This window comes from Canis lupus, chromosome 9 (genome assembly GCF_003254725.2).
Source record: "Canis lupus dingo isolate Sandy chromosome 9, ASM325472v2, whole genome shotgun sequence".
Lineage (NCBI taxonomy): Eukaryota > Metazoa > Chordata > Mammalia > Carnivora > Canidae > Canis > Canis lupus.
The window spans coordinates 20,472,993-20,500,554 of NC_064251.1; the positions used below are offsets into that span (position 1 = coordinate 20,472,993).

Sequence of the window (27,562 nt, forward strand, 5' to 3'; positions counted from 1 at the left end):
AGCTGGGGCAGGAGCAGAAGTAGTGCATGCAGCTTCCCCATTAGATTGTTAAAAGGAAAATGTTCGCCCTCTACTTCCTCTTTTCTCATGCCCATGAGCCAGCATGTGGATGTGGAGTGAACATTCTTCCACCATGCACCAACTATCTCGGAGTAACAAGATAGAAGGGGCCTGGGCTCTTTGGGGGTCAGAGCCACTACCAGAGCCCCCTGCCTCTGGGCCACCTGCCCCCTCAACCCTTATATGAGCGGGAAATGAACCTCAATGGCACTGAAGCTACTGTTATTTAGTCTCTATTAAGGCAGCTGCACCAATACTTGAACCTAACATTCTCACTTGTTCACTGATTTGACAACCATATCCTTGGCGCACCACGTGAGACATCGGAGTCACAGATACAAGGACTCTAGTGGCCTGGCTTATCATTGTGTCTCCCCAGAATCATGTCACTTCCAGAATCTGAGCTTCTGTATCAGCAGCATGGGCTTTCTGTGACTGTAGGTCCCTGAAACATTCCAGACTCAGACAGGAGGTTCATCCCTACGAACATTTACATGGGGGCATGGGAGCATTTACATGGGGGGGGGGTGTACACAGGTCTTCCTGGGGGGGAGGTGTGCTGGAGCCCAGGGCCCCTCACAGTTACCTGTTTCCAGAATTCACAACACACCCACATTTTCTCCCTAGTGATTTAGAAAATTCTTTATTCTCTCTATCACATCCTTCCTCCTTCCTTCCCTCTTTCTTTCTTCTTTTTTTAAAAAAGATTTTATTTATTTTTGAGACACACACACACAGAGGCAGAGACCTAGGCAGAGGGAAAAGCAGACTCCCTGTGGGGAGCCCGATGCAGGACTCGATCCCAGGACCCCGAAATCATAACCTGAGCCAGAGGCAGATGCTCAACCACTGAACCACCCATGGGCTGGCTCGCTCTTCCTTCCTTCCTTCCTTCCTTCCTTCCTTCCTTCCTTCCTTCCTTCCTTCCTTCCTTCCTTCCTTCCTTCCTTCCTTCCCTTCTTCTTCTTCTTCTTCTTCTTCTTCTTCTTCTTCTTCTTTCTTTCTTTCTTTCTTTCTTTCTTTCTTTCTTTCTTAGCTCCATGCTGGATGTGGAACCCAGTGCAGGGCTTGAACTCATAACCCTGAGATTAAGACCTGACCTGAGATTAAGAGTCAGATGATTAGGGCAGCCCGGGTGGCTCAGCGGTTTAGCGCCTGCCTTTGGCCCAGAGCATGATCCTGGAGTCCCGGGATCGAGTCCCACGTTGGGCTCCCTGCACGGAGCCTGCTTCTCCCACTGCCTATGTCTCTGCCTCTCTCTCTGTGTCTCTCATGAATAAATAGATAAAACCTTAAAAAAAAAAACTTTAAAAGAGTCAGATGATTAAACAACTGAGCCACTCAGATGTCCCAGCTTCATTAATTCTTTATTTTTTATTTAATTAAAAAAATTTTTTTAAGACAGAGGGAGCTCGAGCAGGGAGGGGAGGGGTAGAGGGAGAGGGAGAGAGTCTTAAGCAGGCTCCACGCCCAGCACCAAGCCCAGTGTGGGGCTTGACCTCACAACCCTGAGATCATCACCTGAGCTGAAATCAAGAGTCAGACTCTTAACCGAGCCACCCAGGCACCCCCTTTATTAGTTCTTTAAATTATTAAGGTGGTATATACACACTATAAAAACATTTAAATTAAAAAAAACATTCAAATTCAAACTATACAGAAAATAGGTAAAGTGATGGAGAAGCCCTTGTCTAGATATAAGCAGGACTGGGTCACTGGTCAGTCTTTACAAAAAGTTGGCTGGAGTGGACAATCATAAAAATAGAAACATATGCCTTTGTCATTTTGTTTTGACTTCAAACATATAGATACACATTTAGGCACCAGGCACTCTTTGGGCTCCTGACTTGAGTTGTCCTTATCTTCTTTGCATTAATCACTCCCACAATCCATCACCTGTTATTTCCAGTTTCATTAAATGGGGTGAGAACGTAAGGACACAAGTGAAACTATCCAGTGTAAAATCCACGTAGATTTTTAAAAGAATTTTCTCCGAATAATTTATAGTTATTCTTCACACCGAATTCAACATTTTGGCAATTCTCTGTTTAGTCTATTCAAAGCACTCAACTTAGTTTTCAAGGAAGTGACTCTATGCACTCAGATTTCATCAGTTTGTGTAATGTTTAATTGAATTACATGATAATAGGATTATAGGATTATAGGATTACAATGACAAGTATACCTGGCTGAAACAGGCGAGAGAGCCAGCTGACTCTTGGTAAACAGGCAACCCAACCCCAGGGGGAACCGAAATACCTGCTTTTTGAGACCATAGGTCAGTAAACCGTGGTTCCGCAAACCTGTTTTTGTACATCCTGGGTACAAATGGTTTTACAACAGATGGTTTTATGTTTTTTAATGGTTGGAAAAAATCAAAAGGAGAATATTTCATGACGTGAAAATTATGTGAAATTCAATCTTTAATATCCACCAATGAAGTTTATTGGGGCACAGCCACATCCATTCTTCCCCCCCCCCCCCATAGTTCTATGGCTGATTTTGTGCAACAGTAGCCAAGCTGAAGGGCTGAACAGAGACTAAAATATTTACTGTTTGGTCCTTTACAGAAAGCCTTTGCTGATTCCTGTTCTAAAGAGAAGCCTGAACCTTGGGAATGCACCATGCCACAGGTATCTGTTGCTGCGTTTTGCAGAAGGACCGACAGCTTTGGGTAAGGGAAGGTTTCCTAGGAGAACTCCTGCCATAAGTGAAAATCCTTTCTTTCCTGGCATTACTACCTCCCAAAGCCACCCCCTAGATATAACCAGAATCCATGGTGTGACAGTTTGAGCCATTCTCATTGACCTCCCTCATTCACCCATGGTCCCATTTGCCCTTCACAGTGCTTTGTACACAATGACAGATCACGGGAAACAGAGTGTCCCTGTCTGCTTCCTTACCATTGATCCGAGCAGATGACAAAGCTCCCTTGAATGAGGCTAATATCCCTTTGGAGGGATGACCATTTCTCAGTGGTGTCAACTGGTTACTCGCCATTCTCTGCTTCACTCCATGCAAAGAGCCACACAGTGTTTTTAGGTAACAGGACATTTATACTCATGATGAAATGAACAGGCTTGCATTTCGATAAGCACCATCACGGTAGCCAGTATTTTCTGGGCTGCGGCTAGTAATCTAGGTAGCATGGACAGTTTCACGTGGACTTAAAAAATGAGCAGCCTTAACATTCAGAGAGCAGACAAATCCACCACCTAACTACGGTGGATGTCCAGTGATTTTCCACTGTTTTCTCCAGGGGATTTTTTTTTTTTTTTTTTTTTAGCTGGATGAGAGGCTGTCAGTACTGTTTGGACATATGTGGAAGTTGTACTTGGGTGAAACATATGTGGGATGTCGGCACCTGTGGGGAGTGTGTGAGCGTGTGTGTCTATATGTGTGTCTGCACCACCATCATGTCTTGGCTGGATTATTGCAGTAGGTTTCTAACTGGCCTCTCTGCTTCTGACCTTGCCCCCCTTCAGTCTATTCTCAACACAGCAGCCAGGATGCTTCCTTAACAACCTAAGTCAGGGAGCACCTGGCTGGCTCAGTTGGTGGAGCATGTGACTCTTGGTCTCGGGGTTGTGGGTTTGAATCTCACATTGGGTGAGGAAATTACTTTAAAAAAAAATCTCTAAAACTAAGTGAAAAAAATAACACCTAACAATAACACCTAAGTCCTTGGACTGAAGCTCTCATGTCATTCTGAGCAAAAGCTAAAGTCCTTGTTGCAGTCTACAAGGCCCTACATGATCCAGTCCCCCGTTGCCTCCCTGGTCTCTTCTCCTACTAACTGTCCCCACTACTCACTCCACTCCAACCACACATGCCTCCTTGCCATCCTCAAACTGCCAAACACACTCTTACCTCAGGGACTTTGCACTTGCTTTTGCCCACCCCACCCCCGGAACATTCTTCCCAAGGTAGCCTCATGGTTTACCTCTTCACTTCCTTCAAATGCCATCTGATAAAATGAGGCCTTCCCTAACCACCCAACCTAAAATAAGCCCCTCACACAGTACTTTTGGTCCCCCTTACCCTGACTTTTTCCTATAGCACTTATAATCACACATGCTACATGCTTCCTTATTTATTGATTGATTTTCTATTTCTTGCCATTAGAATGTAAACTCCATGAGGGCAAGTGTTTTGCCTGTTTGTTCACGGCTCTGTCCCCTGTACTTAGCATAGCGCCTGGCAGAGTAGAGGCTTACTGAGTGCTTGCTTGTTGAGTGAGACTGAATCTCTCTTGTGGCATGGCAGCCTGCTGCCCATAGGACCTTGGGCGTGAGGCCTTGTTGGGGGTGGAAGGCAGTGGTCTAGTCCTGCCCAGTGCATGGTAGGTATATCAAAGAGAGCCTCTGTGTGGGGGGGACAGTGGGCACGTGGTGGTGGGGACAAAATACTAAGTCTCAGGGGATGCGTGGCACGGGCCATCTTATCTTGATGAGTGGGCGAGGGGGATGCTCCGCTGGGGTCCAAGTTCCTGGCCTCCCTGAGCCCTGGAGTGGCCTTGCTAAGTGTTCTGAGAATAGGGATCAAGGGAACCTCAGTGATTCTGTCCCCCCTGCCCTTTGAGGAAAAGTTGGAAGCAGGTGCTGGTCCCGTCTACAATAACAATTGTTTGGAAGTTTATCCTTTGAAAATACCGGCCCCCTACCTTCTAGACCTGTCTAATGGCAACTGAGTCACAAGTCAATGAGGGGTGGTGGCTGTGTGGGTGGGTGGGGGGTAACTGAACTCATTGATCCAGGGCTGAGACATCCTCCCCACTAATGAACAAATTAATAAACTCTTCAGTGAGGAGGTGGTGATTAATGAACCAATCAGCTTGCCCTATAATTGGGAAGTGGAATCAGAGGGAGAGGTGGACTGTGGGAGGTTTGTGAGCTCTGGGAGGCTGGCTCCTGGTCCCTCTCATGGTTGCTCTAAAGGTAAATAGGGAAGTGACTTCTTTAGGGGCTGTACCCTGAATCTAGACCTTCCCCCATGCCTTCTAGCTTCTCTACTCTGGCTTCTCTGCTCCTATCTATCTTTAGACCCCCTACTCCCCAAGGCATGAGAAGGTTCCAGGGAGGCTACCAGTTCCCTTTGGGCATTTCACAATCCCTGTCATCTCTCTCTGTCTGGGATCAGTACACTAGAAACCCTCTGTCACCACCCCAGTCAGGGCTGCAGTGTCAGAAGAACAAATGGCCCCCACTCTCAGATCTCCTTGTTCCTTTTAGCCTGCAGGGTCCCTGTCTAGGCCCTGACCCCTGGGATCACAACTGCCCCAAAATGCCACCCTGGCTGTCCTCTCTATCTCGAGGGTGGGCACCTGCCTCTGTCTTTCCATGGCTTCTGGAGGAGTGTCCTATTATTTTTGCTGTCTGCTCCCCTAACTGGACCTAGGCTTGTCCCTCTGTTTTCTTCTGTATCTATGTCCTGGGAACTCTCCAGACTGGGGCTCTACTGGGATAGTGGTGTGTCTCGTCCCTTGGGTTGGGGCTCCCCAGTGATGTGGCCATGACTCTCCTCTGAGACTGGGGTTACTGGAGAACAGGGCCATGTCCTGCCCCTCAGGTGAATGATTTTTCTTCTTCCTCTGAATATAGGGTCCATGTCCCTTTTTCTGCCTCCATGCTCAGCATGCTGCTCTGGTCTTTCTTGGGATATGCAGGGCCCCTGGGGCCTGACTCGTTGATAAGGAGCCATTTCCGGAGAGTGCAGGTGATTGAACCTATAAAAAGATGATTGAGGGAGCCCTAGGTTCTCCACCTTGAGAGAGCTCTAAAAATAACACCCAGGGCCATCTGTCCTGGAGGGTGGAGGGGCTGGCCCAGAACCAAGATGGCCCCTCCTGCCCTTAAGTGCTGATGGGATGCAAGCTCTGAAGCACTGGAGGCTCTGGCCAGGCTGGGGGAAAGGGAGCTGGAAAGGGCTTTATGGGGAGACTCCCCCAACAACCCTCTTTTCCCAGTGGGGACAGGTGGGTCTGATGTGGGTCTGATGTGGCTGGCCTCTCAGAGAGGGTAGTAGGCCCCCAATTAGCCTCCGCTCCCCTACTCCCATGCCCGACTTCTGAGCCCTATGGTTATCCTGGGTAGTGAACCATTCTGCCCCTCAGTTGAGAGGGCTTCTTCCTGGGGTCTCCCCTACCCTTTCTTGTTTGAATCCTGGGTTCCCTTTTCTCTCAGACCTTCAGTTTCCTCATCTGTAAAATGGGAATAAATCTAGCCCATTGTGTTGTGATCCTGTACTGCCCAGTGCACAGTAGGTGCCTAATAAACAGAGTCCCTTCCCCTTTCTTTCAAAGGCCCTGAGTGAGGATCTTCACCCCAGAGACTGCAATGGGCTGAGGACAGTGGCACGTGCTTGGGCAGCCCTGGCATCACTTAACCCCAGAAGACACCAGTGCCCTGAGTGACACCTGGGTGGGGATGGGGTGCACTGCTTTGGAAGGGGTCTCTATGCCAGCTCTGCTTGGGCCTGGGTCTGTGTGTGTCAGGCTGGAGGCACAGGTGGCAGACTCAGCTGCTTCTGTGGCTGGGGCCTGGCCGCGGCCTCCTCTCAGCCCTCTCCCCAACTCTTTAACAGAGAAGGGCCCAGAGAGAGAGGCCTCTCCTCTAGGACATCATAAACAGCAGGTCAAGAGCCAAAGTCACAGCTTCCACCCTGCCTCGAGTAGGAAGAGCCTTTTCCCCCAGGACCTGCCACTTCTCAGCCCGTCTCCGAGGAATTGTAGAGTGAAGGCTGAAAGGGCCGCCTTTTCCATAGGACGGTCACAGGTCCCACTGGCTGCAGGTAGTGTCCCGCTGATGCCCCTCATCCCCACCCATGGGTAGGCTGGGGAAGATGGAATCTTCTCATTGGTCCTAGGGGCTGCCCCAGGAGTCTAGATACAAATGTTTCACTTCCCCAGGAGGCTACAGCTGCTCTTGGGGGGCTGTGGGGTGAAGATGGGGTCCAAGTTCTGTCCAGAGTCCGAGTCTGAGTCTGGTGGCTACCCCGTCATCTCCTGCAAGGTGGAGTGGTCACGCACTGTCTGGGTGTAAGCTCAGCGATCCGCGGGGGTGGAGGCAAGGAGGAGGACGGGCCCTCCCCACCCCCTGCAGCTCCCCCTCCCTTCCCAGGCTGAGATATAAGCCCCGCAGGGACAGCGCTGAGCAGAGGAGGCCACAGCCCGACCTGCAGCAGCCCAGCCCCTGGGACTCCACTCGCCTTCTACCTGCTCATCTCCGCTCCAGGAGCTCTCGCCGTGAGTGCCGGGGAATAGCCTGGTACCGGGGGGAGCCCTGGCGATTTTGTGGGGAAACTGAGGCTGGGATGGTGAAAGCTGGGGCTGAGCGGCCAGCATAGCCCTCTGCCTCCAGCAACGGTTCTGGGCAGTACGAGTGGGGGTTGGGGAGGCGGACAGGGCTTATGCCCTCTCTGACAGATGGGGAAACTGAGGCAGAGACGGTGCAGGGCCAGAGAACACACAGCGGGCCGCCGCTGGGCCCTGATCCGGTAGCAGCCTTGCACAGGCCTGGGAGCGTGGGCCCGAGGGCAGCCTCAGCCTCCCGCCGTCGGGGGTCGAGGCGGGGCCTGACCCACGACCCCGGCCCCCCCTCCAGATGGTGACGGTGCGCAGGCCGTGGCCCGCCGTGGCCACAGTGCTGCTGGCCCTGCTCGCCTGCCTGGGGGCGCTGGTCCACGCCTACCCCGCCAAACCCGAGGCTCCCGGCGAAGACGCCTCGCCCGAGGAGCTGAGCCGCTACTACGCGTCGCTGCGCCACTACCTCAACCTGGTCACTCGGCAGCGGTGAGCGCGTGCGCCCGCGGGCTCGGGCCCCAGGGGTCCCGGGGGTCCCGGGGGTCCCGGGGGTCCCGGGGCTCCCGCCCTCCGCCCCTTCTCCCGCCCCGCCCGCCCGGGGGCGTGTCCCGCCTGACCCCGCCCCCTATGGCCCCACCCCCAGGTACGGGAAACGCGACAGCCCCGAAGCGGTGCTCTCGAAACTGCTCTTCCCCGACGGCGAGGACCGCCGGGCCAAGTCATGGTAAAAGCGCCCCCCACGCCAGCACCACCGGCCACACATCCTGTCCCCTCGGGCTCTGTCCGGGATGTGACGCCCCACGGAGCCCCACCCCGGCCCCGCCACCCCAGGTCTGAGGCCGCGCTCTCAGCAGCCCTTTCCCTTCCCTCCTCCAGGCCAGGAGGCGAGTACATGTGGTGACGACCCCAAGGGCTCCTGGGAGATATGCTAACTACACCGACCTCATTTGCATGCTTGCTCCTGACCCTGGACCCTGGGTTCCTCTCCCTGCCTGCTGCGCCTGGGGTGTGGGTGCGGGATGGGGATGGGGATGGGGTCTTCATTCCACTTCTCCGTGTCCCCAGCCCCTGGGCTGGCGGGCTGTGTGTGGTCTTACCCTGGTCCCCAAATAAAGAGCAAATTTCACTGAAACGGAATGTGTGCGTGTGGATTTCCTTCTTCGTGGAGGTGGCCACCAGGGGCAAGTGGAAGGTAGAGGCAACAAACAAGACTGAGCCCCGCAGACAAAAGGCTCCCCAGGACAGGGCCGGGGCAGAGTGGGGGGGTCCCTCTGCTCCGTGCTAAGAGAAGACACTGCGGCCCAGCAGGGGGCGCTGGGCGGCGAGGCAAGGACAGGGAGGTGCGGTGGGGGGTGGCGGGGGAAGGGGTGGCTGGAGCAGAGCAAGGGACGGCTGCGGCCCTCTCCAGTCGGGTTGGAAGTGGGGCGGGATAAAACTTCTTGACAAGGGGCAGGGAGAAACGGGAAAAAGAGTTGCGAGAGGATGGGGAGGGTAGAAAGGAGCTTGCTAGGCAGCCCAGGAGAGTAGACGGGACAGAGGTGCACTACCCGCCTGCTCCCAAGGGCGCAGGTGGCTGGGGGCGTGGGCTGGGCACCAGTGCTTCATGGCAGTCCCCGAGGAGATAGATTACTAACCTCCAAGGCTGTAGTAGCTGGGGGTAGTGATGTGATCCAAGATGGGACAGTGGAGGAAGTCATTTGGGGGGTGAAGGTGGGAGTATGTGTACTGGCGGGGGGGGGGGGGGGCATTTCTAACGTCCCTGGGCAGGAGGTGCAATGGGAGTATGGACGCTGCCCTTTCCCCTCGCAACAGCCCTCCTCCACATTGCTGAATTCCCACTCAATGGATAGGTCCCACTCAATGGATAGGTCCCTAACTGTGCCTTCCTGGTGACAAGGCTATGGGGACACCCACTGGTGCACTGCCCCCATTCCCTTGACTAGACACTGAAGGCTGAAGGCACTGTGGATGTTTAAACTGGAGTCTGACCCAAATCCCTCACCATTTCGTCCCTATGATGGAGGAATCCCAGAGCCTGCAGGCTGATCTTCCCTGGTACCCTTCCTGCCCAGCCCCCCTCCTCCAGGAAGCCTGCCTTGATTGGCCTTGATCTGCACTCTTCCTGCCCTGTGTGGCAGCCCAGCTTTCCTGGCCACCGCTCTGTTCTGCCCGTGTTGCTGTGTCAGGTCTCCCTTCTGAGGAACCCCTAAAGGAAGGGCCTGTGTCTCCCTACTCAGACACAGCCTCCTCAGTCTGGGGACTCTCTCCTGGGCCTCTAGGTCAGCAGGACCTGGACAAGCCCAAGGCAAGGAGCTGGGAGGAGGAGAATCAGGTTGAAGCCAAAGCTTTTGGCCAAAGCCAAAGCCAAAGCCAAAGCTCCAGACCCAGACAGGGTTAGAAGATCAGGAACGCCGGGTGTGTCACTTCAGAGGGCAGGAGTCTCGCAGGACCGTTTGCTATTATGGGGCTATGGAAAGAGAGCAGATCCTAAAGCTGGCTCTATCATAGCTGCTCCCACACAACCTGCCCTAGGGGGCCTGGGGCTCTGACTCTTCTCCTGTGCTGCCGGCCTCAAGGTCAGGCAGGAATGGGTGTAGCGGAGGCAGGTCCAGGGCCTGGTGCACATCACCAGCTACGTGGACTCTGACGCCCTAAGCCTTTGTCCAAGCCACTCCCCTGCCTGCAGAGCCCTTTCCTTCCTTTCCAGCCTGGAAAACATCTTCAGGACAATGTTCACCTCCTCCTAGAAGCCTCTCCTGATTTCTCAGGGCAGAGTTAGTTTCTCTGGTTCTCTCACTACTGTATTATTGTTATCTGAGATCCACCTCCCGTGTCATTTTCCCCCTTATCTTCTCTCCTCCAATCCACTCTCTCTGCTCCAGGAGGGGAGGGGTGGGAACACACAGTGGCTGCCATGAGCTTTGGTGCAATTTGTGGTCAGAGGAGTGGGATGGTGTGTGCCTGTGTTGGTGTCCATGGTCCCCTGTCTGGCGGTCTGCCTGGGAGGGCAGTGGTCAGCCTGAGGCTGATGGAAGAGACCCCTGGTGTGAATTATGCATGACCACGGACAATTTTACTTTGACCTGTCTGGTTGATCATCAGTGACACGGGTTCGCCTCCCATTCACTTACTTGGAGGAATGTTGAGCCAGTGGTCAATCCACAGCCGACCGGCTCAACCAGCCTTGCTGCCGCAGGAGCCTTAGATGTGATATTAATAGTGACGACAGCTACCTTTTGAAAGAAGCACTTACTTATGTTCTAAATGCCGAACTATTTGTTTTACACACACCACATTGCTAGAATATTGATTTGGCTTTTTTAAAATAAAGGCAGAATTAGCAGTAGCTTAAACAGGACAGAAGTTTATTTCTCTTTTACATAAAATTCAGTGGCATCTGGGGATTAGCACCTCTGTTTCACGAGGAAGTCCAGAAGCCCTGGGACCTATTTTGTGGCATCCCCATGTCCTCCTCTACGTGACTGGAGATGGCCCACCGTTACCGCCTTGTGTTCCAGTCAGCAGGAAGGGAGGGAAGGGGAAGGGGAGATGCTCTGGTTACGAGGCTGAGTCACACTTACCCTAAGACCTGGCTTCAACTAACCATTTCATTTCACCCATGATGGTTTCATGGGTCAGGATTGGGAAGCGCTCAACTAGGCACCTGTCACTTGGAGTCGTTCCTGCAGTGACAGTCAGGGGTTGGCTGGGGCTGAGGTCATTGGAGGGCACCCCTCAGGGTTGATGCCTAGGAGGTCTCATGCACATGTCTGGGGGTGCTGCTAGCTGCTGGCCCAGAGCTCAGCTGGGTCTGTTGACCCAGCACCTCCATGTGGGGGCCCCTCCAGCACTGTATTCTTGGGGTAGTTGGGCCCACATGGTAGCTGGCTCCCCATGAAGTGAGTGCTGGGAGAGAACTGGGAGGAAGCAGTGCTGCCCTTGTCTTCCTGGGGCCACGGTAACAAAATACCACAAACCCAGGAGTTTACCAGCAGGTCTGAAGGCTGGAAGTCTGAAGTCCCAGGTGGGCAGGGTTGCTTACCTTTGAGGGCTGTGAGGGTCGGGGCTGCTCCAGGCCTCTGTCCTTAGCTCCTAGGTGGCTTCCCTTCTGTGCATCTGTTTCTGTGTCCCAAAGTCCCGTTCATTTAAACACAGCAGTCATATTGGATTATGGGTCCGCTCTACTCCAGGGTGAGCTCAACTTAATTAGTTTTCATCCGCAAAGACTCTATTGCCAAATAAGGCTGCATTTTGAGGCACTGGGGGTTAGGATTTCAACATGCGAACTTGGGGGGGGGGCACACAATTCAACCCATAACAACTGCCTCCTATGACCTGGCCTCACAAGCCACATCCTCCAACACACTCACCTGACCAGTACACCTGAGAAAGGGACATGGACCCCACATGTGGAACTACATGTGGGATAGGAGGTCTTTCAGTGGTTATCTTTGCTACAGTCTGCCTCAGGACAGCATGAGAATATTGCTAGAATATTGATTTGGCTTTTTTAAAATAAAGGCAGAATTAGCAGTAGCTTAAACAGGACAGAAGTTTATTTCTCTTTTACATAAAATTCAGTGGCATCTGGGGATTAGCACCTCTGTTTCACGAGGAAGTCCAGAAGCCCTGAGTGACACCTGGGTGGGGATGGGGTGCACTGCCTTGGAAGGGGTCTCTATGCCAGCTCTGCTTGGGCCTGGGTCTGTGTGTGTCAGGCTGGAGGCACAGGTGGCAGACTCAGCTGCTTCTGTGGCTGGGGCACCGAGGCACCGAAACGCTCCTCTCAGTGGCTAGAACTTAGTCATGCGGTCCCACCTCATGGCCAGAACAACCCAGAAGATGTCATTAGCCCAGTGGCCACGTGCTGTTCTCAAGCTCGTGTATGACAAGAGGAGGAGAGAGTGCGTACTGGAGCAACCAGCGTTATCGGTTACAAACATGATCTCCTTTGAACATCCTCTGGAAATCACCTGGCCCATCTCATCATTGAGCAGATGGGAATCCTGAGGTCTGAGGATGGGGAGAAGCTGGCAGGAGGTCACACAGCCGGGGACAGAGGTAAGAGAGCCCTCTGTGTGCCGCTCCTGGCTCCACTAACCATTCACTCTCAACTCTTCTGCAAGGCTCCCCATGGTGCACCCCTGTCCCCTCTGGCGGCACCTCCCACGTTCCTCCATTAGTGTCCCCCAACAGTGCAGTCCCGTTGTCACCACCCCACTTCTGTGAGACAGCATCTCCTACTGTCCTCAAGGTCACTCCAGCCTCATTTCCTCTGGGAACCTCCTGCTCTGGCCTGCCCGTCTCTGGAGCCTGACTCTGAGTTCTCACATGGGCCTACCCCCTCAAGTCCCGCTGTAGGCAGCGGGGGCAGGGACCTCAGAGACCAAAGATCTGCATTGAGTCCCCGTCTGCCACTGGTCAGCCATGTGACTTTGGCCCGCCTAGTCATTCCATTTCACTGCCTGTGTTTCTTCACTGGTCATACATGGAAACTTACACCTTAAATAATAATAAGAGTTCACTGCTTAGGCTCAGAGAGGTTATGTGCTTTGCCAAAGGTCACACAGCTCTTGAGTGGTAGAGCTGATGAGGAAGGCAGCTGAACGTACAGCCTGGCACATGCTTACTAACACCCCCTCTTTTCCTTTACTCTCCTTCTCACTTCTAACCCTTCTGGAAACTCAGGCTCAGGCAACTTTCCTCTCCAATGACCCCAAGGGAGAAATTCCCCTCCTTCCACACCCAGTCCCCTCTTAGGAAAAATGTGGGCTGACAATGGTTGGATTTGCTTTTGCAGGTGTTGTGGGCAGGGAGGGAAAAATATTGAACACTTCTGCGCCTGCAGGGGCCCTGGTGCAGAGGGAGTCTCCCGGGAAGAGAGAAGTGGGGGCAGAGTCCAATCTCCAAACGAATGACCTGAGTCCCCAGTCAGGCCTGCACTGATTTTGAGGGAATAGGACAGGGACTCAGGGTGTGTGTGTATGCGCACGTGCAACAGCTGCCCTCAGTCTAAGGGTTTCTCCAGGGAACAGGGGACCCATTAGGTTCCTGACATCTGGGGGCAGCCACCTGTACCCCCCAGCCCCCCACTGCTGCCACCCAGCACAGGAATAAGACATTGGCCTAAGAGCTCGGCTAGGCTGCTTTGGAGGCACTCTTGTGAGAGGCACGTATGGAGGATGTGATGCTGGCTGAATTCCTGTCCTTGGAGTCTCATATGTGGGGACCACCACCCCGCTTGCTATGGCACACTGGGCCCCAGCCTGTGACCCCAGGTGCTCCTGGGGAATTCCTCTTCTACTTGCATCAAAGCCCTCACTCCACCCATAACACTGCCCAGTGGCCATCCACCCCGTCCTAGAAGGACCCATGGGGTTGGGCAGGTGGAGAGGGACCTTTTTCCATTTTCATTTCATCCGCCTGCAGGTAAGTACTTGGTGCCTTGTCTAAGCGGGCTCCACGGCAGGTCCTCGGAACGTATGAAGATGAGCATCACTCAGTTCTGGATCTGGCCTACAGTGCAGAAGGCACACACACCCGCTGCCTCTTCCTCTTGGTTTGTCCCAACTTCCCTGAGAGGACCCAGAAAGGGAATCTGTTGTTTGCAAAGGAGAAAAATGAAAGCTATGGGTCCAGTTGACAGTGTGGAATAGGAGTCATTTGTGAGGCACAAGACAAGACTGTCACTGGCCGCAGTACTCAGTCAAGCGCCAGATCTGCCATCTGCAGGGGCTCGGTCCTGACACAGCGGCCAGAACAGGTCGGCCAGGCGGCAATCCTGCGGGAGGCCGGACCCTCCGCCGTAGGGTTGGAGCCTGGCGCCCCCTGGTGGCACAATGCAGCCCCTGCGGCCTCACCTGAGGGGCGCGGGCACCAGCATCGGTTCACCAACTTCGTTGGTGAAGCGGGAGCCAGGGCCAAGGCTTGCCCAGACAGACAGACCGACCTCCACATTTGCTTTTGGGATATAAACTTTTGTCTGGTAAGGCATTATTGTTCTTGTTACCAGAAACCAGGGTTGAGAGGAACTGACATAACACTGACATTTAGAGATCCTCTTTATCCTCCCTATCTTGAGGAAAATCAAAGCTCAGAGGGGGCTAAAATTATTTCCCCAGGATCACACAGAGCCCACAGCAAAGCCAGGATTTGGACCTCTAAGCCCGCTGTATTAGATCCCTGGGGTCACACCTCCAGGTGTCACACCCCCTACGACTCCCCCCCAGAACACACACACTTTTGGTGTCTTGTTCTGGGACAATAGGACCTCGGAGGCAAAAGGTCTTTGGCTCCCCACTGGGGCTTCAGTGTGTCCTTCAGACACGCCTGGTCACTGCTCCTTGCCCTGAGCAGGGGAGGGGGCTGGGGGTTGAGGAAGGGACGCCTGAGCAGGGCAGGCTCAGAGGCTCCTGGGGGTGGTGGTGATGTTGGGATGGTGGGGTTGAGGCCTAGACAGCTGTGTGGTCTCAGGCAGGTCTCTTCACCTCTGTGAACCTCATGTTTCTCAGCCAAAAAGAAATGGAAAATTATAGCAATAGTTTGACAGCCTCAATTAGGAAAAAAAGAGTTCAGATTTTGGAATTAGACTTTGTTTCAAACTCTGGATTTCCCAATGACTAGTTACCTGGCCTTCAGCTAGTCACTTAATGCCTCTGAGTTCCTGTCTCCATTTGTAAGATGGGTTGGTTGGTGCAGGGACTCAGTGAGGTGACAGGGAGCATGTTGGAAAATTCAAGGCTTTATGATGCCAACTTTATCACAGTGTTGGAAAGGAGCTCTGGGATGTGCCTCTGGTGTCTGCTCCCCCCCGCCCACTCCATTCCCCTGGCCCCAGGCACATGGGTTCTCATTCGCACCCCACACACCAGCCGGGGAGTAGGTCTCTCCCTGCCTGTGTCCTCAACTCTTTTGCACATTTAAGGCCTCTCCCCACCTGACCCTTGGTCTCACTTTGTTCTAGTCACAATCTGGAAAGGAAATCCTGACTCTTCATCCTGGAGCCTCCGAGCCCCAGGCTCAATCTTATGCTCTGAGGGAATTTGTTTGAGGATTCCTGTTAATCCCTGGGAGGCAGTCAGGGCTGTTCTGAGGCTGGGACCAGAACCTTTCAGTAGCCGGACATCCCCATTCTTTTTGAACCAAGCCTGCTCTGGTGCCCAAAGGTGGATGGTGGCCCACAGGAGACTTACTGTGGCCCACTTTTACCTGTTATACTGCTGGTGTGGCACCCACAACACCGCCCTGTCCCCCTCCCAGCCCTGGCCCCAGGGCCAGCTGTCGTAGGTACCAGGGAGACAGTGGGAGGAGGGGGTGAGGGCTGGGGAATGAGAGAGGCTGACAGAAGGCGGGGACTCTGGGGGACTGAGGACTATAAAGGGGCACCGAGGAGGGCAAGGACACCCATCCGGCCCTTAGGACTCAGGGTAAGTGGTCCTCGGCTGGGGAGGAGGCAGGGCCCTGGGGGGTCTTTGGGACTAGGGTCTGGGGTGGGGGAAGGAATTGATGCTTTGCAGAGCAGCAGGCTGGTGTTGGGACATCTGGGGCCCTGCTTGGGTCTCGCTCTACATCTGGCTGAACCTATCACTCTGGAAGAGCAAGCAGTCTGCTGACTAAAGACTAAGCATGCATGGGGAATAAAGGGTGGCCGTGCACACGAATGTGAGTGACGGCGACCTTGTGAGTGAAGGGGTCCTGTGCCTATCGGCTGAGGGCGACCCAGGCAACAGTGTCTTCTCTAGGACCTGTACTTGAATGTCTATCCAGGTGGAGGGGCGGGGGCAGACCCACAGGCCCTGGATCCCTGTCCTTTGGCTCACAAGTTCATTCTGTGTGCTCCTACTGTGTGAGCCAGAGCACCCCTTCATCCCGCCCCGCGTCTGCCTCCTCAGAGCCACAGGGCTCTGGATGTCACGAGTCCTGGGTCTCCTGCCCCATGTCCCCACCTTCCCTGCTATGCTTTCTGACGTTGCTGGGGGCCTGTCCGTGCTCTCCAGGGTGGTGTCTGGGAGGTGGGTGGTCACATTCGAGCAGCCCTTTGCTCTGTCCCTTTGTCCCCAGGCTTGGAGACATGGGTGATGGGCTAAGGGCCCGGGCAGGTGGGCTCTGTCTTTTCTCACCTTCCTGCTCCTCGCTCCCCAGATGCCTGCCGCCTGCCGCTGCCTCTTCCTGCTGCTCCTGTCAGCCTGTGTGGCTCTGTTGCTGCAGCCGCCACTGGGTACCCGGGGGGCCCCGCTGGAGCCAGTGTATCCGGGGGACGATGCCACACCAGAGCAGATGGCCCAGTACGCGGCTGAGCTCCGCAGATACATCAACATGCTGACCAGGCCCAGGTGCGTGTGAGAGAGGGAGAGAGGGAGCCCGGTCCCTGCGGCCCTGAGCCACAACCCAGCCTCACCCCTGCCATGCTCTTGGGAAAGCAGAGCAGCTCCACTGATCCCTGGGGCCCAGGTGGGATGGTGCCCAAGGGTGGGCACAGTGCTTGCCCCACCTGCCTCTCCCCTCCCAGGTATGGGAAAAGAGACAGAGGAGAAATGCGGGACATCCTGGAATGGGGCTCCCCCCATGCAGCCGCCCCCAGGTAGGTCTGCTTCCCTGCCCTGTGTGCCTAGATCCCTGGGGCTGGAAGTGGGGCAGGGAGGAGAGAACACAGGCCCAGTGCTGGCCTGAGGTCTCCTGGGGGCACAAGGACTGTCCACTCCCTCTGTTGTGTTCCCCCCTCTCCTCACAGGGAGCTGATGGACGAGTAATGCCACCTCCAAGTAATGCCACCTCTGCCTCTCAGGCCAATGCCAGCCTACCTCTCCCCTCTGCACCCCTGGCCAAAGCTTGCTCCCTGCTCTCACACACAGACTAAATAAAGCAAGTCAAAGTCATAGCTTCTGTGGGTGTGTGTCTCTGTGGACCCCTGGTGGGGGCAGGAGCAGGCCAAATGCATGGGAGAGATGGGGAGGGGAGGGAGGCACAGAAGGGAAAGGAGAGTACCGTCAGTGATGCAGAAGGCCTGTGGGTCCTCTGAGCCATTCAGCTCAGAATCTCAGGGAGCCAGGGACTCCTCCCAGGCCATTCAGTAAGTCAGTGAGGCTTGACTCTTCCATTTCAGCACCTCTAGACCTTCCAGATCCGCAGCCTGATGACGGCCATGCCCCCAAACATATCCCCTGCCAATGTACCTAGGCAGCAGGTGAAGTTCTAATGTGTATTAAAGTGCCCTTGGCACAGGGGGTGGGGTGCAGGGGCAATGACCCAGCATGGAGGAATGGCTGGTGCTAAGTCAGACCTCTGACCTCTGGGCAGGTGTGTGTGTCTAGTAGGATCATGGCTCATCAGGGGGCACGGGCCCCACAGAAGCATGGCCAGCAGGGAAGGACTGTGATGGGGAGGGCCTGGAGATGGGGTCCTGTACAGACTGTTGGGAAAATGAGCCTACTGTGTGCCAGGGGGATGGGGGCACGTTCAACCCTCCCAACAACCTAGTGAGGGGGATGCTGTTGCCCTCACTCTACAGAGGGCGAGACTCAGGCTCAGTGAGGTATGGCTGCTTATCCCAGGTCCTACACAGACAGCAAGCTAGTACAGGCTATGTAGCACCTGCTCTAAGAGTCAGAAGAACTTGGCTCTGATTCTAGGATCTGCCACTCCCTGTGTGCTGGGAAGCAGGGCTACAACCTCTCTGAGCCTCCCATCTGTCAAGAGGGAAGGATGATAAGGTTGCAGTGAGGATGACATGAAATAACATGTATGAAACGTTGACTGTGGGGGGCGCCTGGGGGACTCAGTTGGTTGAGTGTCTGATTCTTGATTTTGGCTCGAGTTACGACCTCAGGGTCCTGGGATTGAGCCCTGCATCAGGCTCCCTGCTCAGTGGGGAGTCTGCTTGAGATTCTCTCTCTTTGCTCCTCCCCCTACTCACACATACTCTCTCTAAAATAAAATTTAAAAAAAATCTTTTTAAAAAAACCTAAGACAACCCAGGTATTTGCAGCTGGAGGGAGTAAAAATGCTGAGAATCCCTTGAACAATTCCTCTTTCAGCAAGTAAACCCATAGATGTACTATTATGATCTCTATGTGTACCAATAAGCTATAGTATTGATTTGTTGGAAATTTAAATTTCAGTCAAATGCAATTACTTAAAAAAAAAGAAAATAGAAATATTAAGCGTGGTTCTTGACTCAGGTAAATGCTCAGTAAGCAGGAGCTTTTCAGAGGCCGATGTGCCCTTGGCCAACCAGCTGTTTCCATGAAGCATGCCAGAAAGACCAGTGGAGAGAAAACACGGGCTTCAAACACATGAAGCTCTCCATCTGACACAAGAGGGGTACAGGGAACTCCATGTGGCTCCTGGATGGGGCTCTGGAAGGCAGGCTTTCCACGATTACATGGAAGCATCTTTGAAGAACTAAAAACTTAGAGAGAATGGGTCCTGAGAGGCAATGAAGTCCTGGGCGTAGGGGCTACTGGAGCAGCTGCAGCAGGGGAAGCCGCAGGGGGAGTTCGGCCTTCTGGGAGGAGGCTGGCGGAGTGAGAATTGTGGCCACTCCCAGGAGCCCAATCTGTGGATTCCACACTCCAGCTCCAGAAGGGTGAGGACCCGGATCCGGCCCCAGGGAGCCTGCACTGAGGACAAGTGGCCCCAGTGGTCTTCGGCAGCCCTTGCCCTTCTTGGGCACTCTGAGCAGGTGGGGATGGGTAGGGTGTGTGTGTGTGAGAGAGAGAGACACACACACACACACACACACACTGGGAGTGAGTGAACACGTCTCTTTCCCCTTCTCCTGGGACGGGAACACCTGTGGATGAGGGATTGTCATGGCAGGGATGGGTCATGAGGGAAGTGAGAGAATTAGAACCTTTCTGTTCCTGGAATGGCTTCTCCAGCCTCCCCCACATGTTCTGCCTGGAAAAGACAGGGCTTGTGGGCTTGATGGATGAGAGGGTCCCCTTTCCTGGGCTCAGCACCTCACACTGACTCCAAGACAAGGATAAACGTGTTTTCCTTTAATTCCTGGCTGTGCCTGGAGTGTGCAAATGGCCCAAGAGTTGGAACCAGGGACTAAAAGTCATGGGTAGATGCAGCTACCAGGCAGATGCACAGCTCAGGGTGATTCTCAAACCCAAGGGAGTGGCTGGGAGGGGAGCCGCTTTCAGAGAGCAAAGTTTGAGTTTGGATGATGGAGCCTGAAGCCCCAGCATTTTCTGGCAGCTAAGGGGATGGGCTCTGAGTAGGGAGAGAGGTAGACACTTTCCAGGGGCAGGAATTAGGATCCTGCTCAGGGCATACTTGTGTGTGAGAGGTGGCTTGTGAAAGGTGCCTCTGAAGCCGAGCACCTCTGCCCCTGCCCCCTTGTCCAGGTCTTCTGATAGTCACCAGCCGCCCCCCTGCCCTGCGCCCCACCAACCTAGGAGAGTGCCATCCTCACATCCAGCTTCTCAGGGACAGGCCCTCGATGGGCTCCTGCCATTTCTGCTCTGCTCATTGCTGGAGTGACAGGCTGAGAGGGTCCTGGAGGCAAAGGCAGGACTACCTGTTCTTCACCCCTAAGGGTAGGCAAAGACACTGCTGCTTGTTCCTGGGTCACCTGGGTCGTCCAGGGCTAGCATCTAAGCCGCCCTGCTCTGTGGAGACACATGTGTGGGAGGGGATCCTAGCTGAAGCCCCTTCTTCCAGATTACTGGGACCTGCTCCTCTGGCCTCTGCTGGCCCTCTGGTTAGAGCACCCCCCCCTCCCCCGCAACTCCCACCCCAGTGGAGTACATCTGCAAGTGGGGGCAGGTGGATGGGCTGCTGGAAGGAGGCAGGAGAGACCTGCAGGGGAGGTCTTTTCCTCTCACAGTAGGAGCTCCAGGGTCCCCTCTCCCCTTGAAGGTCAGATCCCTTCCTGCCTAGGGCCCACAGGAGTCACCAAGCCATGGAGATATTTCTTTATTGTTTCGGGGTAGGTGGTGGTGAGGAAGGTGAGCAGGTAGGAGTTAAGGCTCCCGGAAGAATACAAAGGGGGAGGGTGGGCCAGCAGACTTGAGTCAGGCAAGTGGAGGTCAGGGCCCTGCCTGGAGAAGGATGTCCCTGGGGCCCTGGTGTCCGCCCCGCACAGCCCAGGGCTTCCTCTCTGTCCGCCGCCCCCTGCTCCCAGTTCTGGGGCTCCTGATAGGTACCAGCCGGCCCAGGCTCTCCTACCTGGGGCCCTGGGAGGAGGGCGGAGGTTGGGGTTTCCCGGTGGTCTGTCGGGGGGGTTTCGTAGCATTCGCTGGTAGGGGTTTCGTGGTGTTTGCTGGTGGGGTTCTTGTGGTGTTGGCAGCTTTCTTGGGGTTTTTAACGTTTTTAGATTTCTTGGTGTCCTTAGACTTAGAGCTGGGGAACACGTCTTTGCACAGATCTCGGGGTGGCGAGGGCGGTGGGTGGGGTGCCCGGTGATGCCCATTTCCTCCCCCACCCCCTGCCCGTCCTCCCGCCCTCCCGCTCGCCCCCCGCCCACCTGCTGTTGAAGAGCTTCTCCAGGTACTTGTTGAAGTGCGCGAAGTTGGACAGCCAGTCCGCCGCCCTGGGCCCGGGGGGCTGCTGCGGCTGCAGCGCCTCCCCCAGGGCTCCCCGGGGCCGCAGCAGCAGCAGCAGCGCCAGGCACACCAGGGCCAGTGCGCACGCGCACCGCAGAGCCGGCGCCTGGGGGGAGGGGGAGACAGGAGCGCGGGTGTCACGTGACCGGGGGCCGGGGGACTGGGCGACGCGTCCGCCTCTGGGACGCACGCAGGTGCGCGAGGCCTGAAGGGACCTCCCGCTGCCCGGGCCGAATGCTGCGCACCGGGACATGCGCAGTGCCGCGCGCACAGACAGCGGCGAGTACTCGGGACGGCGAGGGGGGACCGGGAGCACCCCCTCGGGTGGGCCCCCGGGGCAGCTCGCTCGCCTCACCGACCTCTTGCTCACCCCACTCGAGCCTCTCCCCACTCCTTGCCGTTCCTCAGAAATGCCAGGCGTGCTGTTCTCTGCCTGGAAGGCTCCCTCCAGATGTCCGCGGGGCCTCCGCTCAAGATCCACCCCCTGAACGGGTCCTACCCGCACAGCCCTACTTAAAATCGCAACCCGTCCCTTCATCTTGTACTTTCCCCTTCCAGGTCATCTTCTAACTTACTATATTCTGTGCTTTTTAAAAATTGTCTTCATCTCTCCCAAGGAACTCCCCACCCCCCACCCCCACCCCGTGTAAGCACCGTCACGGTTGGGCTCTTCGCCTGTTTTGCTCACCGATGTAGCACAAGCACCTAGAACAGTGCCTGACGCTTGGCAGGTGCTCAGTAATACGTGTTAAATGAGCGACTAACCGCTGCGTACTGGAATGCCCGCCCAGGGATCCCCACATGTGCACCCAGCCGTGCACAGAAAATTTTGTGCTGGCGACACACAGGCACATCCGGTGATTCACGTACTACAATGCCTAGACATGTGATACACACCCTCCAGAGCCCCTGGACCCTCAACCCTCTCTTGACCAGGAAATCCCCTCATCCCCACTGCTCAAAGCGGGGACAGGAAAGCCTGGCGGCTGTTCTAGCCATCGGATTGGTGGAGGGGCTACTCTGGTCTCACTCCTTCATGCCTGTGATCCTGCGGAGGGGCCCTTGGTGCCAGCTTCCATCCTCAAGCTCCTGGAGAACGTAGCTGACAGGGGTCCCCGACTCAGCCGTCACACATTACCATGGTGCTGGGCAGGTGCAGAGCGGCTCAGCAAAAGGATATCTGGCAAGGAAGTCCGAGGCCCTTTAAATTCCTTCAGATCCATGTCACCTTTCCCACAAAGGCTCCACCCCTAGCTTGGCCCCCTCCTGCCCCTGTGTCATAACCCGGGAGTTGGGAACAGGGAGAAAGTGGGGGTGGAAGCACATGGGCTGCCAGCTGTTCTGACCTGGGCACAGTTGGTGCCGGGGGCCCAGGGGTGTGGGTGGCAGAGGCGGGAGGCACTGGGGAGTAGGGGTCACTTGTTGCCTCAAGTCTACAGATCCCAGGGAGGAACTGTCTCTGGGGTTTAGAGGGGGCTGGGCTTGCCCAAGGACTATTCTTAGGGTTGGGAGGGCTATGCTGAGAGACCAGGTGCCCCTTCCCACCCAGCTGGGGGCTCAACACCCCTACTTCTGGCTTCCAGGCCTGCTGGCAGGGGCATGGGTGAGGTTAAGGTTTCTGCCTTAGGATTGCAGGCCCTATTGCTCATTCTGGAGATTTTTGCATCCTACCTAGCTACTTTGGGAGACCTGCAGAGCTTTCTGAAGTGTGGTGGGTCTCAGCTCCCTGAATGATGGACTCAGGGCTTGGACTGCTTCAGGTCACAGAGCTTTGGCTGTGTGGCCATTAGGGCCTCTCTACTTGCCCAACATTGCTGCTTTTCTGTGGCAAGTTTGTAGGATCTGAACTGAAGCCTTTTCATGCCAATCCCCACTCCCCCCACCCCCCTGCCAAAAGGGACACAGTAGGAAGAGCAGGGGCTTCTGGGTAGGAATCCTGACTTTACCACTTCCTGGCTGCGTGATGTTGATTAAGGGACATTATCTTCCCTGGACCTCCGCATCCTCACTGTGAAATGGAGCCGATCACATCTATAGCCTTAGGGCTGTCGTGAGGATCAAGTGGGAGGATGTAGCTGAAGCCCTTGGACAGCTGCTGGCACACAACGATGAACACATATGGGCTCCTCCACTCAGGGATGCATCCCTTCCCCCCATCCTCATTTCTCTCTTAGGGGAAGGGTGAGAAACTCAATGTCAATGTCATCGAAGTTTATGGGATGGCTCAGCAGCCAAGTGAGAAAGAACTTCATGTCCACAGAGCCAAGACACTCAAGAAAAAGAAATGAGATTCCCGTGATAAAATTCCATAGTACAAGTTGGGAGGAGAGATCTTGGTGTCAGTGTGCCCCAAGTCCCAACAAACAGGCTGTCTTTTATTTCTCTTAGGCCCAAGCCCAGGGTTGATGACCCCATTCCTGAAAGAGCTCCAATGATGTGTCTTCTTGCAGCCTTGGCTATGAGGATACAAGCTGCCCTTACAAACCCAGAGCACTAAAGGCTTTCAGTCCCTCATTCTTCTGGACTCACTTATTCCAGGAACTGTCAAGTTCTGAGGGATGGTGTACATCTCCCCGCCTTCCTGCCCAGAAAAAGAGAAAATGCTTGATGGGGTGAGCAGGTTGGGAGAGGAGGCACAAAGCACTCAATATTATTATCATAATGGTAATCACAGTCACAAAGTATTATCACAGTCATAATAGCCCTGTGGAGTATATAAGTATATACTAATAATTGATAATCACTGCCTTTGCTTGGTGCCAGGTACTGGGAGAAGCACTCTGTTGCAGTGTCTCTAATTTTAATGACACTTGTAGGCATTAACTCCTTTTGCATTTGAGGAAACAGGCTCAGAGAAGTTAGGAGATTATCCAAGGCCAGTGTGGCTGAGATTCAAGCTCAGGACTGCTCAGATCTTTCCATCTTCTTGGAAAGCTACCCCCAGTGAATTTCATACCTCTCTATCCGTTGGGATTCAGGCGATCTGCAATCCAGAGTCCCCCTCAATCACATCCCCATCCCTTGGCCTCTCAGCTACTTCTTTTTTAAAACATTTTTTTTTATTTTTTTTATTTATTTATGATAGGCACACAGTGAGAGAGAGAGAGGCAGAGACACAGGCAGAGGGAGAAGCAGGCTCCATGCACCGGGAGCCCGATGTGGGATTCGATCCCGGGTCTCCAGGATCGCGCCCTGGGCCAAAGGCAGGCGCCAAACCGCTGCGCCACCCAGGGATCCCTCTCTCAGCTACTTCTGATTCAAGTGGGGTTCTTTGCCATGCTCTGTGTCCCAATCTCTCTCCATCTGCTCAGCTCTGTTTCTCTCGGGGGGCCTTTTTGAGAAAACTCATCTTTGTTTCTCCAGGCCTGATGGTCAAAAAATAGACATTGGCATCAGACTGACCTGGGTTCCAAGCTTCACATAGTCGCTTGTTGCCGTGTGTCCTGGACAAGTTGCTTTGCTTCTCTGAGCATTGTGTCCTCAGTCGTGGGGGGAAACACTAGAGCTAGGTCATGGAGCTATCAAGAGACAAGGCTGAGAGAAGGATATTCATGCTTCTGGCCCCAAGTCTTCCTTGAATTTTGTGATTTGCTCCAGTGACCCTTCAGGGAAAATTCTCTTATACTTAATCTGATTTAAATTGGATTTTTGCTTGCTACCAAGCCAAACCAAAGCAAACTGAAAAACCTTTGACTAACAAGCCTTCTATTACTTCTTGGATTAAGTCCAAGTTTCTTAGCATGATATTTGAGGTCCTTCACAATTTGACCTCAGCCCACTTAAAAAGAAAAAAAAAAACCTTCAAAAACAACTTTGTAGAAGTATAATTTAAACACAATAAAATTTGCCCATTTGAAGTGCACAGTTGGATGAGTTTTGACAAATGTGCAACCACCCCCACGGTCAAGACACAGAACATTTCCATCACCTCAGCTGGTTCCCTCCTGCCCCTTTCCAGTTCATCTGGCCCCAAACGACTGCTGATCTGATCTCTATAGATTAGTTTTGCATGTTTTAGACTTCATATAAATGGCATCAAACAGTATGTTCTTTTTGTCTGACTTCTTTCACTCAGCATAACGTTTTTGACATTCCTCTGAATTGTTAGGCGTATCAGCCATTTGTTCTTTTTTATTGCCGAGTAGCACTGTTCCTTGATGATGATGTACCACAATCTGTTTACCATTCCCCTGTTCTGGATGTGTGCATTTCTACCCACGTCTCCTGCCCATGGACAGGTTCCTCCCTCGACGTACCTGTCCAACCCTCTACCCGTTAGATTCCGCCGGCCTCCCAAACAGTTCTGCACTTTCATACCCCAGCCTTTGCTTGTGCTCTTCCTTCTCTCTGGAATGAGTGTCTTCTACTCCTGCCCTGTAAAATCATGGGACTCAATTCTGGCAATTCCTCTTCTGCAAAGCCTCCCCAGGCCCCTTGCTGCACCGCTTTGGGCTCCTTGGATCCTCTCTGCATCCAGTTCCCTGGCAGTCCTCATCTGCCTACGCACCAGGCCCATCATCTGATGATGATCGCTTACCTGTTCCCATCCTTGATTGTGCATTGGAATCATCTGGACAACTTTCCAGCTACTGTTGTATGGCCCCGCCTCTAGAGTCTTTACCTTGTAACTGAGCATCCACTCCATGGCAGACACTGCCTTAGGTGCTGGAGCCCCTAAGAGATAAGGGGCTATCAATAAGATATAGTCACTATCTTCAAAGAACTTCACAGTAGTGGGAATAGGTGTTTGTTGAGTGGACTAATGAATATTTCAAGAAATGTCTATCAAGATACTATCTCGTGGAAATCCCTGTTGGAAAGAGTAGGAAGTTGTCTCCTTGGATACATATTTTGATAGAGTTGGAAGGGGATTCAGGAAGATAGTTCCAACTCCCAACTTCCCATTTTACAGATGAGAAAACCAAGGCCAAGTAGCTGGGTGTTCTGACCTGGAGGAGGAAGGTAGTTTCTGAAAGCCAGAAGGCTCTTGCATGAGGGCATCCCTGCTAGCTGCTCTAAGCTGTCAAGCCCAGTATCTGATGCCAAGTTAATAAAAGATTAGGACACATTAGTAGAAGTATTTTAATCAAATCTAGATAAATTCAAGATTACAGGGATGCACGGGTAGGTCAGTGGTTGAGTGTCTGCCTTTGGCTCAGGTCATTATCCTGGGGTCATGGGTTCGAGTACCTCATCAGGCTTCCTGCGGGGAGCCTGCTTCTCCCTCTGCCTATGTTTCTGCCTCTCTTTCTCTCTCTGTGTGTCTCATGAATAAATAAATAAAATCCTTTTAAAAAATCAAGATTACACTAAGCTGTGATGGATAACAGCAAAGGATCAGCTAGAAAGATTACCAATTGATTCTAGATGCTTATTTCTCTTAGTGCTGCTAATTTTATGCATTGTCTCAAATTAAGTCAAATTTAAATGCTATTTAAGTTCAGCAGTTTTTTTGAGTTATCATATTTTTGTAGATTGGAGAATAATTTATGGAAAATGAAGCAAGTTTCTTTACCAACAAAGCCTGCTAAGCGGAGCTCTGCCATTTGCTTGCTGTGGGATCCTGGACAAGTCATTGAACTCCTCTGTCCTTTAGTGTCTTCTTCTATGAAATGCTAAATGAAAGCTAAAAATAGTACCTATGAAGTGAGGCGCGACATTTACTGAGGCCACACAACCTGGGGTGAAATCCCAGCTCCACCACTTAGCATCGTCACACTAAGGGGGCGAATTGCTTAATCTCTCTGTACTCCAGGGGTAATAGTATTCCGCACCTTGACCAGTTGTCATGAGGATCAAAAAAATATATTCAGACAGAGAGACTGGAACTGCGTGTGGCTGAGCTCACACATGGCAGCGCTAGTGTGGGTGATGGTTAGAACACAGAGTGGCAGCCCACATTGCTGGAGAAGGTTCTGAATTATGAATAAGCTGTTGGAAGATCAAAGAATGCAGATTACACAGTGGGGTGAACTGACCAAGCAAATGCTCCAGATACAGTGGAAAGAAAAGATCTACCCCATTTCTCCTAACTCCATATCATCCTTCCTCTTTCCCCAGGAAGAATGGAATAGGGTCCATTGGCCGGCTGGCTAAGGGAGTGAGAGGCTGGGGCACATCCACGCTGTCAGAGGAGAATTCTTGTGGCAGGCCTTCCCGTGACAGCTCAGGACAAGCAGGCTTTGCGCATCAGCTGTGACCCTGAAAGTAGTGACCTAGGAAGAGCATTGGACTGGAACACGAGGAGGCTTTGGGTTTGAGGGTTTGCCACTGTGTGTCCTGGAGCTGTATACCATGATTGCTAGGGTTTCTTTGAAATTCTACTTTACTATTAGATTCTCTGTGAGCCAGGTTTAGGGGAAGGGTAGAGAGAGGCAGAAGGAATAAAAAAAGGAAGCTCTTGGGGTGCCTGGGTGGCTCAGTCAGTTGGTTAAGCTTCCAACTCTTGATTTCAGCTCAGGTGGTGATCTCAGCATCATGAGATCCAGCCCCGCATCTGGCTTTGCGCTGGAGCTTGGTTGAGATTCTCTCTCTCCCTCTCCCTCTGTTACTCCTGACACCCTGCCACTTGTACTCTCTCTCTTTCTTTCTGAAAGGAAGAAAGAAATAATGAAAGAGAGAAAGAAAGAAAAAGAGAAAAGAAAGAAAA

General features: G+C 53.4%; 3 protein-coding genes across 28 annotated transcripts; 2 read left to right on the forward strand and 1 right to left on the reverse strand.

Annotated features, from left to right (window-relative positions):
* The first annotated feature begins 7,180 nt into the window (after positions 1-7,180).
* On the forward strand, positions 7,181-8,492 carry PYY (peptide YY). The gene is made up of 4 exons (XM_035721308.1): positions 7,181-7,303; positions 7,662-7,849; positions 8,004-8,084; positions 8,237-8,492. Exons 2-4 carry the CDS (start codon positions 7,662-7,664, stop codon positions 8,259-8,261), a joined length of 294 nt encoding a protein of 97 aa, XP_035577201.1. The 5' UTR covers positions 7,181-7,303; the 3' UTR covers positions 8,262-8,492.
* Positions 8,493-10,708: 2,216 nt separating this feature from the next.
* Positions 10,709-22,185, reverse strand: LOC112655311 (circumsporozoite protein-like). 26 transcript variants are annotated; one of them, XR_003133621.3, is made up of 5 exons: positions 21,954-22,185; positions 20,835-21,019; positions 20,537-20,657; positions 19,761-19,864; positions 10,709-13,958 (listed from the first exon to the last, which is right to left on the reverse strand). XR_003133621.3 is itself a non-coding variant. In XM_049114030.1 (5 exons), exons 1-4 carry the CDS (start codon positions 21,990-21,992, stop codon positions 19,792-19,794), a joined length of 471 nt encoding a protein of 156 aa, XP_048969987.1. In that variant the 5' UTR covers positions 21,993-22,105; the 3' UTR covers positions 10,709-13,958; positions 19,761-19,791. The 26 variants fall into 26 exon arrangements, 17 of the variants coding, with proteins under 17 accessions (XP_048969987.1, XP_025296144.1, XP_048969984.1 ...); XM_049114030.1 differs by having other exon boundaries at positions 20,537-20,710; positions 21,954-22,105; XM_025440359.3 differs by having other exon boundaries at positions 19,761-19,899; positions 20,537-20,710; positions 21,954-22,105.
* On the forward strand, positions 15,661-17,235 carry PPY (pancreatic polypeptide). Its single transcript, XM_025440379.3, has 4 exons — positions 15,661-15,786; positions 16,502-16,692; positions 16,869-16,940; positions 17,091-17,235. Exons 1-4 carry the CDS (start codon positions 15,688-15,690, stop codon positions 17,107-17,109), a joined length of 381 nt encoding a protein of 126 aa, XP_025296164.2. The 5' UTR covers positions 15,661-15,687; the 3' UTR covers positions 17,110-17,235.
* Positions 22,186-27,562: the final 5,377 nt, after the last annotated feature.